Source organism: Phoca vitulina, unplaced genomic scaffold, assembly GCF_004348235.1.
Source record: "Phoca vitulina isolate PV1807 unplaced genomic scaffold, GSC_HSeal_1.0 scaffold12, whole genome shotgun sequence".
NCBI classification, from domain to species: domain Eukaryota; kingdom Metazoa; phylum Chordata; class Mammalia; order Carnivora; family Phocidae; genus Phoca; species Phoca vitulina.
In genome coordinates this window covers 21,765,475-21,776,680 of record NW_022589715.1, presented here as the reverse complement: position 1 = coordinate 21,776,680, position 11,206 = coordinate 21,765,475, and the positions used below count along the sequence as shown (strand labels likewise).

At 41.7% G+C, this 11,206-nt stretch overlaps 1 protein-coding gene across 1 annotated transcript; it reads left to right on the top strand.

Moving 5' to 3' along the window:
- Window positions 1-1,220: 1,220 nt before the first annotated feature.
- MRPL19 (mitochondrial ribosomal protein L19) lies at window positions 1,221-8,965 on the top strand. The gene is made up of 6 exons (XM_032410601.1): window positions 1,221-1,481; window positions 1,655-1,772; window positions 5,005-5,123; window positions 5,333-5,467; window positions 8,256-8,437; window positions 8,576-8,965. Exons 1-6 carry the CDS (start codon window positions 1,379-1,381, stop codon window positions 8,795-8,797), a joined length of 879 nt encoding a protein of 292 aa, XP_032266492.1. The 5' UTR covers window positions 1,221-1,378; the 3' UTR covers window positions 8,798-8,965.
- The last annotated feature ends 2,241 nt before the right edge of the window (window positions 8,966-11,206 follow it).

The window sequence follows — 11,206 nt, the reverse complement described above, 5'->3', positions numbered from 1 at the left end:
ATCCCGGGGTCAACTGAAAACTATGGAAGACTTTAAACTGGGCAAAGACAAGGACAAGGTATGTATGGTATGTATGTCTGAGCCACCTTTTGGGTTGCTACTTGGAGAAGAACTGGAGGGACCTGGAGTCAGGATGACCAATGAGAAGACAGGTGCAGTGGTTTGCAATGGTCCTGAGGAGAAAGAATGGTGACCTGGATTAGAGATATGGATGACAGGATGAGAAAGTATAAGGATTCTTGAGATATTTTATGGTGCCAGGTGTAGTTTTAGGAATTTTACCTAAGGAGAGACAGGGAGACATCAGGGATGGCACTGAGGTTTTCGGCATTAAGCACTGGATTGGATGTCGAAGCCATTACTTGAGATAGCCAAAGTGGGGAGGTGGTTTGGAGGTGGACATAGTGTATTCAATATGGACATGGTGAGTTTGAGGTACTTTGGGACATTAATTCAACGGGAATGACCAACAAGTAATTAATGATCACATTACTCTGAGTGTGAAATCCTGTCAGTGGCTCACCACTGTCAAGGGTACAAATTCCAAATTTCTTAGCAAGACTTATAATCTACGCTTTTCAGTTTCATCTCTGCCACCTATCCCCAGGCACAGTTGCCCAGCCCAAACTCAATTTTAGCTTTTTTTTTTTTTAAGTACTCTCTACAACCACCGTGAAACTGGAACTTAAAACTGGAGATCAAGAATCAAGAGTCACATGCTCTATGACTGAGCCAGCCTGGAGTCCCCAATTTTAGCTTCTTAAAAGAGTAATGCTCTCTGTAGTCTCAAGGACCCTGTGCCACCTGTTCTTTCAGGAACTATTTTCTTTTTCTTTTCTTGCATTCAACAAAGAGTGAGGGCCAGGTAGCTGGGAAGTGCTGGGATAAAATAGTGGGCAAAAGATTAACTCATGCGTCCGTGCATTCTTGGAGGAGGGTAATGTCGGAACTAGACAATAATCCAATAGTTACACAAGTAATTAAAAATTAAATTAAATTAAAAATTGAATTGCAGATTATATCAGAGGTGCTAATGGAAGGTACCTAATAAGGTTAAGAACCTATAATTGGGTTTTGAAGTAGTTAAGCCTGAGAAAGTGAAGACAGAATTGATTCAAAGGAGGAGGAAAGTTTTCTAGGCTGAGAGAACACCCCTATGGAGGGGTAAAACTTGACACATTGCGGGGAACTAGAGAAATACGCACCTTCCCTAAAATACTTAGGCCGGGGTTGGGGGTTATTGGGGAGAGTGGAGAGGAAGGGGCGGTGGGGAGGTCTGGGCTATTTTGTCCCATAGCAGCCGCCATCCAACCTCAGGGAGCCGCGACCTCGTCGCACTGATTATTGGGAACTGTAGTCTTGACCACAGCGAACAGGCATGGCGGCCTCCCTTGCAGGGGCCTTCGGGGCCGGATTGGACCTGTCCCGCGGCTTTCGAGCCGCCAGGGCGCTGCTCCCTGCGCCAGCCTCCATCGCCTGGGGTAAGTGGAGCGGGGCTTGCAAGCCGGGACCAAGAAGGAGCTCAGGGCCAGGTTCGAGGGAGGCGAGCCTAGAAGTCGGGGGCAACCCTCGTGGGACCGCGAGTTGGGGGAGATTGCAGGGCTCCGCGGGAGCTCAGGGCGAGCGCTGTTGACCTCTGTCGCCCGCATTGCAGGGGCCCGCGTGGGGCCGGGCCGGCCGCAGAGCACCGGACCTTCTGAGCCCGGCGCGTTCAAGCCGCCGCCGAAACCCGTCATCGTGGACAAGCGCCGTCCCCCGGTTCAGGAAAGGAGGTGAGGCCCGGGCCTGGGCGCGGTTCCAGCATTTTGGGTGTGTGCGCTCACGACCCTGCCTTTGCTTTGGAGGTCGAGATCTCGGCTCTAAAGCCGAGCTGGAACTCTCGAGCTTGTGTGCAAGATTCATGAGGCTTATTTGCAGAGCGCTACCAACTCAGATTTGTCTTCCTCGTTTCTCCCAAGCCAGCGTTGAACTTTCTCTGCAGTCCTACTAAATCAGAACCTCAACCAACGATTCCCCGGATTTGAAGCTCTTTGCTCTGGCATTTAGCCTGTATTAAGAATTTTTCTCTGAAGCACATCGTATTTTACCTGTTTAAGGAGCCGATCATTCCTTGCCTCGGTAGAAATGGATTGGCCAGAACTCACCCAGTTTTCCCAGCTCACATGTTTTAGTTTCCTGAAAATGCGATACATTGATAAATTTTCCGCTAATTTGCGTCTTAAATTTGCTTTTCAAAACAGGTTTAAAAGCCTGGCCCACTTTAATGAATGATGGTAACTTTGGAGGTACCTGTAAATTTAGATGACCTAGGATTTGCAGAAAGTGCAGAACTTTATAGCAACCTTATTAAAAAGCCAATTTTAGCGGAAAAAACTTGGTGTGATTTTAGGCTTTCTGAAAGGGCCCTTCCTTGTTGATTGGATTATGTCTACGTGCCTTTGTGTGTGTTTCACATTGCAAATATCCTGTTTAAGTTGAAATAACACTGAATTTATGGAAGCTAGAGATGCAGAAAAGATTTCCTTATACAACCTTTTTTAAGGCGGGAAAGGAATATCTCTCTTGACTGGCAAAACTTCATACCATTCAGTTAAATGGGAATGTAAATCGTGTAACTACTTTGGAAAACAGTTGGACAAAATTTAGTAAGTTTGAGGTTGTGTGTATCTTTCCATCTGGTTGGTACACAACTTAAAGTAATGTGAACAAAAATAATAAAGCAAGTAATATGTGCAAGGAGACATGTAAGGGAATGAGCACAAAGATACCCATTAGTAGGTGAATAGGCAAATACATTTATGTAATAGAGTATGTATACGGCGGTGAAAAACAAATGAACTAGAGCTAACATGGATAAACTTCACAAAAAGATGTGTGGAAAAAAAGCAACCTGCAGAAGAACTGATGCAGTATGACAACATTTTTATATTGCCTAGACATACACGCATATGTAAAATATAAAATTTACAGGGAAATTCTCCACTTTCACAGAGCAATCAAACCTAGCTTCCCCAGTAGCCATGCAAGCTGACCTTATATACCTCCTGATGTGATAGAATAAGATGATCACATCATCACCTCTGTAATATTTTTACCCAAAATGTTTAACCTTGGTCTAGGCTTGTGGAAACAATAAACAAATCCAGAATCCAGGGATGGTCTATAATACAATGGGCTTTGACTCTTCAGAAAAGTCAGTGTTCTAAAAATACAAAGATGAGGAACAGTACTAGTTTAAGAGACTAAAGAGAGTAATATCCAGGTGTAATGTGTGAAGCTTGTTGTTAGTTTGGATTGGGCAACAAACAGCTGTAAAAGACCTTTTCCAGGACAATTGGATTCTATAAGTTTAAATAGGTTTAAATTAGTTTAAATGCAAACTACATGTTAGATTATATTATTGAATTAATGCAGAAATTCTTAGATATCATACATGTAGCAGAAAGTCCCTGTTCTTAGAAGCTTTCTAAAGTATTCAGGGATGAAACACCTTGCTGTTTGACATTTTCAAATAGTTCAGGAAAAAATTATATGTATGTATGAAACAAGTATGTCAAAATGTTGGCAATTGGTGAAACAAGGTGAAGTATATATGGGTGTTCATTGTATTACCATTTCGGTTTTTTGGTGGCTTTAAAAATTTTCAGAGGAGGTCATTGAGCGTTGGGGATCATCATCATCAAAAAGACATGACCACTGGGGCACCTGGATGGCTCAGTCAGTTAAGCATCTGACTTCTGCTCAGGTCATGATCTTGGGGTCCTGGGATCCAGCCCTGCATCGGGCTCCCTGCTCAGCAGGGAGCCTGCTTCTCCCTCTGCCTCTGCCACTCCCTAGCTCGTGCTCTCTCTCTGTCTCTCAAATAAATAAATAAAACCTTAAAAAAAAAAAAAAAAGACATGACCGCTGATTGATCTGTGGGCTGGGTGCCACCTCCTCACCCCCTCTCCTGTCCTTGGAATGTGGGTTCTGCTTGCCTTTCCTGCTCCCAGGGGCAGCTCCAAAGACCTAGCCTTGAGATTCGTGATGACGTGTTGAAATGACTACATGGTATATGTGACTGAGCCCTCTTAGGGCCTCTTTATAAATTTTTAAGATTTGGCAGTGGGTATGGGAATCCATTTGTCTTGCTGCTGCCCAAGACAAGCCCGTATGTAAGTTCCCTTTGCTGTTATTGAAACTGCAGCCCACCCACCTGGAGTGGCCTGCTTCTTTCTTCGGTATCTCCTTGCCCTTAAGAATATGGGGGCCAGTTTCAGAGTATACCTGGGAACTCCTTAGAGACTGGTGACTCAACTTTAAGGAAAAGGAAGAAACACATAGGAATAATCACCAAATTTAATGAATTACCCCATAGTAATGAACTGAGGGGAGGGACGGGTGCATTGGGGCTTCAGGTATATTGATAATTTATTTCTTGGGATGGGTAATAAGGACATGAATTTTCATTGTAATGTCATTTATGCCTTAAAGAAGTTAGCTTAGAGAAGTTAAGGAAGAGAATAGGGAGATTACTTTTAAAGTTAGTTTGCTGTTAATGATTTCTAGGTTTATATTTTTCCAGTGTTATTTCTTTTCACAAATACAACTCAATGTAAGGCCTGTGGTTTATAGCCATGGGCTTTGTAGTCTGACAGACATGCCTACATTTAAATCTTGACTTGATAAGTTTATAGCTAATATAACAATAGGTCAGTTATTTACCTTCTCCAAGCTTCATTTTCATCTGTGAAAAGGAGATTATGACCCCATACCTGTCTGATTGTTGTAAGGATTAATTTATGCTCTCAGCTTTCATAAACCCTTAATACAATGCCAGGTGAGTGCTTGGGAATTGTTAGCTATTTTCATGAGCATTGACAACAATTTTAGAAATAAATAATTGACTTTTCTTTAGAGAAGAAAGAACAAAACACGTCAACATCATAGTCTTTCGTTTTTTGGCAAAGCAACAATTTCTCTTTTAAGTTTGCCTTTAATTTTTTTTATTTGTATTTTTCACAGATTCCTGAGTCCCGAATTTATTCCCCCAAGGGGAAGAACAAATCCTTTGAAATTTAAAATAGAAAGAAAAGATATGTTAGAAAGGAGAAAAATACTTCATATTCCAGAGTTCTACGTTGGTCAGTAAGAGCTGGATGCTTTTATTATTAGTGGTGGGAGGGGCTCGTTTTCTTTACTTAGAGAATATTGTTTTCCACCTATCTGGTTTTTGCCCAAATGGGGCCCTTCCTAATATATTAAAATATTTAGGAAGTTATGAGGTTACCTAGACATGCTGTTTGTGTGTTTCTGCGTGTCACGTCAAAGCTCACTTCTCCTCTGACTGTAGGAAGCATACTTCGTGTTACCACAGCCGACCCGTACGCCAGTGGAAAAACCAGCCAGTTTCTGGGGATCTGTATCCAGAGATCAGGAGCAGGCCTCGGAGCCACTTTTATCCTTAGAAATACTATCGAAGGACAAGGTGGGTTTCATTGCATTAGTTTGATTTTCTGGACAGTGTTCTCTCAGGATTCCATTTTGCGTTCTGCATCCTGGGATGAGACAGCTGGAACTGCCGTGGAGCCTGGGGCCTGAGAACGGACCAGGACGGAGGCTGCTGGATCCACGGTCAGCGCGGCGCTCTCCCGTGAGGGCGGCTTCTGGTGCAGCCCAGCGACTGGCAGACCTGTCAGCCTCTGGCCGCATCACAGGAGGAGGCAGGGGACTGTACACAGTGGGGGGACATTCATTGGTGGAGTAAATAACCCATGAGAATGTTAAGACAAACACAGTGATATCTGTATGAGTCACTTCTTCCTAAAATGGATGCCCCCATTTTGCTTTATATTGCGACGGTCACCACAGTAAATACCGTTTGATACGAATTGGAGGAATCTTTAAAAAGGCAAAATTTGTTTGTTATGCTGAGTAAGAAGCCCAAGTGGCAAAATTCTAGAAAGATTATGAATCAAAATGGCAGGACAGTAAAGTTTTCATACTCCAAAGTTGTGTGCTTCATGATCCCCGACAGTGAAGTATTATATTCAAGGAAATTAAACAGTGAGAACAGTGACTCTTCCTTATCTGGTCGTGACCTGTGGCACCCTGCGTGGAGGGGCTCAGCAGGACTAGACTGGTTGCAGAAATGTGTGCCTTCCATCAGGTCATGTGCTCGGGGAAGTTTGTGATAGAAAGACATGAGCACAGTGTGAATTAGACCTTAGTTTGGTCTTTCTTAAAATTGAGATAATAGTAGTTTCTGCCTCCCAGGGTTGTGGTCAGCTGTGTGTGATACTATATGTGAAGTACTGGACATTGAAGCCTCCAGAGATGGTCACTCCCTGTTGCCCTCCCCTCAAGTATTGTGGGGGGACAACAACAAAAAATAAAGTACTTTTGACTACTGCAACCTGCCTTGATCTTCCCCCTTGATACTCCTTTCTTTGGTGGTTCTTTTCAGTCCATTGGCTTTAAATACCATCCATAAGACGATAAGCCCCAAATCTGTAACTTGGGAACTGACCCTTTCCAAGTTCCAGATTTGCACATACAACTAGCTTTTTGACATTTCCAACTGGATGTCTTTTAAGCATGAGACAAGTTCGGAATAGAATTCTGTGTCCCCTCACAGTGTGTTCCTCTCTGTTTTGTCTTTCCCCTTTTTTTAAAAGATTTTATTTATTTATTTGACAGAGAGAGAGAGAGCAAGCAGGGGGAGCGGCTGGCAGAGGGAGAAGGAGAAGCAGGCTTCCCATGGAGCAGGGAGCCCAATGTGGGGCTCGATCCCAGGATCCTGGGATCATGACCTGAGCTGAAGGCAGATGCTTAACTGACTGAGCCACCCAGGTGCCACCCTCTGTTTTTTCTATGTCCAGAAACGGCTGCCCTGCCCACCCATTTACTGAAACCGAAAATTTAGGAGCTATAAATACAGCTTATTAATAGCTTATAAATAGTTTGTTTATTCTGTTTCCCACATCCAGTCAATCAGTTTTTCTTGACTTAATCTCCAAAAAATATGTCCCAGTTTTGTTTCTCCATCACCATGGCCACCACTCCCGTCCATGCCACCACCTCCCCCTGCCGGCAGCCGTGCTGTATTTCAGGTTTACTTTCCTGGCCCACTAACTTACTAGGCTCCAGCCAGAAGGACCTTTTTCTGTTTTTTCCCCAGTATGGCAAATTTGTTAAGACCCCAGGGCCTTTACATTTGCTGTCCTTTCTGCCTGGAGCTTTCTTGGCTATTTATAGTGTCCGTTTATTTATTTATTTTTTTAAAGATTTTTAAATCTTTAACCCCCCCCAATGTGGGGCTTGAACCTAAAACCCGGAGCAAGAGTCGCATGTTCTACTGACTGAGCCAGCCGGGCGCCCCTGTTGCGTCAGTTTAGATCATCTTCAGAGAGGCTTTCCCTGACTCTACTACTTACATACTACTTATTCCCCAGCCACATGTCATCACTGTTTGTCTTGACTCTATGGAATTACCTGAAATTATGAATTGTAAATGAAATTATGGTGTGTTTATTGTTTGTCATCCACGAGAATGTAAGCTTTATGAGAGGAAAAGGATCTTAACCTATTTTGCGTTTGCTGTAGGTACAGTTCCTAAATGCCTAGTACCTGGAACAGGTGTATAGTAAATCATGGATTAAATCCTGGTGTTTAATAGTAGATGTTAATGATGATCCTATATATTTGTAGTTCTCTTGGGTTTATTTCAGGAAACCTGAGAATATGCTCTTTCCCTCTAGTGTTTGATACTATAGAGGATAGATCTTAAGCTGTTCCTAGCTTGCTTCACATGGAGAGCCCCAGCACATTTTAAAACCCAGGCCATCCTTAAGAGGGGCTTCTAAACCAAAGTTAGAACTTACAATTTTATTTACCCTTTTTACATCATCAATCCTGTTGCCCTTAAGGCAGAAGAGTAAGTTTTACTTAAGTAATTGGGAAATAAACAAGAACATGACAGAAGAATTTACTCAAACTTTCTCTAAGTTCATACTATCAGAAGTGAAGAATGTATGCCTGTTTATAGAAGACATTTTTCTTTAGACTGTCATTCTAACTCAGATTTTTTTCACTTTTAAATCTATACGGACTTTATTTGTCTTTTGATAATCTTCATCTTAAAAATGACAAATTTATGTCACATTTCCTCTGTGCAAAACTCTATGCCAGTTCCATTATGAAGTAGTTTTTACTGTTGTATGAGGCATATGCAGACATATGGGTTCAGATTGTAAGAATATATTTTCTCTTTTTAGGTGTTGAGATTTGCTTTGAACTTTATAATCCTCGAATCCAGGAGATCCAAGTGGTGAAATTAGAGAAACGGCTGGATGATAGTTTGCTGTACTTACGAGATGCCCTTCCCGAGTATAGCACGTTGGATATGAATATGAAGCCGGTAGTGCATGGACCCAGCCAGGACGTTCCTGTGAATCAGGTATAAGTGGTACTTTTGGAACTGAAAGTTCTCTATACAATAAGAAAGAGTCATCTTAACGAAAGCTTTGAGAAGAATTTTTGCTTGTGACTATCAGCCTAAATTATTATTATTATTATTTTTTTATATCTTCCGTAGCTGAAAGTAAAAATGAAGCCTAAACCCTGGTCCAAACGCTGGGAACGTCCAAAATTTAATATTAAAGGCATCAGATTTGATCTCTGTTTAACTGAAGAGCAAATCAAAGAAGCTCAGAAGTGGAGTCAGCCGTGGCTTGAGTTTGATATGATGAGGGAATATGATACCTCAAAAATTGAAGCTGCAATATGGGATGAAATTGAAGCATCGAAAAAGTCCTGATTCTGAGAATCAGTTTGGTTATTTGCAGAGGAGATACTGACTCCCGGAGGATTTATTTAAAGACCAATTTAATTTCATATATGAGGACATAGTCATTAAATCAACTAAATGTTCATTAGCTTATGAGTACTGTTGTAAAAAAATAAATAAAATGAGCACACCAGTTTATTACTTTAGAGTTTAATCATTACCAAAATGCTCTTCATTGAGCCTGGATCCTGAACACAGAAGTGGTAGGATGATTTTTTAAGTTTGTGAAATAAATTATAAATACAAGAAAGTGGATGGTATGAAGAGTAGTAATAAAGTGAACATTGATGTGCCCACCTCAGGGTAAGAGGTAGATTTAGTAATCTCTAAGAAGGTTAAGAAATAGAACATTTACTCGGATTTGAGTAGACCCTTGTGTGTCTGCAATTACACCCTTCTCCCCTCCCTCAGATATAAGCACTCTCCTGACTGTGTCAATCATTCTCTTGCATTTCTCTTAGTTTATTACGTACATATACATTCTAAAACAATGTACCTAGTTTTGGGAAACCTACTGGCAGATACAAAAGGACAACATCATTATTACGTGAAGGCTTCAGGGAGAACGTAACAGTCTTTCCGTCATAGACTGGCTGCATTTTCCCTGAGAGCATACAAAGTCGCTTTGAGGCGGTTCATGGCCAAGGTCGTGAGTGAATCCTGCTTAAATAGAAGGCTCACCACAGGCCATCTGGTAGGCTAGAGTGTCAGTAATTGAGGCCTGGCAGAAATGTGGTTGGAGGGAGTAGACTGCTCTATATGTTCTGGTTTTCAGCTCAGTATGATGAATCAAACTCCAGCTCATAGGACAGGTCAAAACAATACTTCTGTAGGGTAATGTGAGTATCCTTGCTGATCCATGTAGCTGAGAATGGAGTGGAAATCTGGCATATAAGGACATGGTGAAAACCAGCCTCCAGGTAATTTGAGCTAGACTTCCCTGAGCATGCTGTTCCTCAGGTTAGAAAGAGTATAGTACTAGCACAGGTCTTGAGGGCAACCCTCAACCTGTCTTAAATCATGCTGTGTGTATCTACCCTCCAGTGCTTGGCTAATTGGGGATTTGCATTCATTTCTCTCCTGTGCTGATTTATTTTCTGGATTTTTTGTTTTCCGTTTTACTGGTTACTAACTCTTTTTTGGAGCATATCTTTTGGTAGCTTCTAGAGGAAATATGTATGGAGGTAAATCTTTTGAGAACTTGCATGTCATCATATTTGATATTTTGTAGAATTCTAGGTGGGAAATAATCTTCCTTCAGGATTTTGAACATATTGCTACATTGTCTTGTTTCCAGTTGTGTTGAGAAATCCAAAACTATTTTATTTCTGTTTTTTGTATGTGACTTGAAAGCCTGTAGACTATCTTGCTCCTCAAGGTAATGAAATTTCACAGTGATGGGCCTTGGCGTGGATATATATTTATCCATTATGTTGGGCATTTGATGAATCCTTTCAGTATGCTAACTTGTATCTTTCAGTTCAGGGGAATCTGTTCATTGATGATTTCTCTCTTTCTGGAGCAGTTATTTTGATGTTGGATCTCCAGGACTGGATCTCTGTCCCTCCCTCCCCCAACCACATCTCTTTGTTTTTTAGCTCTTTAATTCAATCTTCCAACTCTTCTTTGCTCTCATATTTCTAAATCTGAAGATTGCTTTTTGATTTCTGAATGTTCCTTTTCTTATATAGTGCTTTGTTCTTATTCTGTATTCTTGCCTTGGATTTGTTCTGTTACCATTGAGTATATTCATGATAATGTTTGTGTGTTGTTTTTTTTTTTTTTGAAATTGTTTTTCTGCAGGATCTGTTTTCTTCAAATTTCTGTGTGTGTGTGTGTGTGTGTGTGTGTGTGTGTGTGTGTTCCTGTTTTAGGCTTTTCCAGGACATTTGGCAATTCTTGGCTCTCTACTTCTGGTTGAACAGTGGACTAAAAAGCTGATTAGGAGCCTTGGACTTGTGAGAAGGGGTTGTTTTCAGGGTTATCTGGGTGGACTTTTTTGGGGGGGGGTCCCATTCTCCATATGAATGTCTTGGTTTGGTTAAATTCTCCAGAGTAGAGGCTTCCAGTTTCCTTCCTGGATGGTAAGGATCTGTCTGCTAGTGTTGTGGGAACCTTATGGTAGAAGAAGGATGGACTTCCTGGCATGGTACATATATGTGGCTGTCTTGTCCATCCTCCTCCCTCTCTACCAACACACTTCTGGCTTGCTACTCACAGTATCTGAAGTACAGAAAACCCTCTTTGGCCAGACAAGCCATGGTGAGGAATAGGGGAAGGGGTATTAGGGATATACCCTCCAAATAGTTTTCATTAGGTTCTTATTTTAACCCCTGTTAAACCCCCATTGCCGAGGTACTGGATCTGCTGACTGGACAG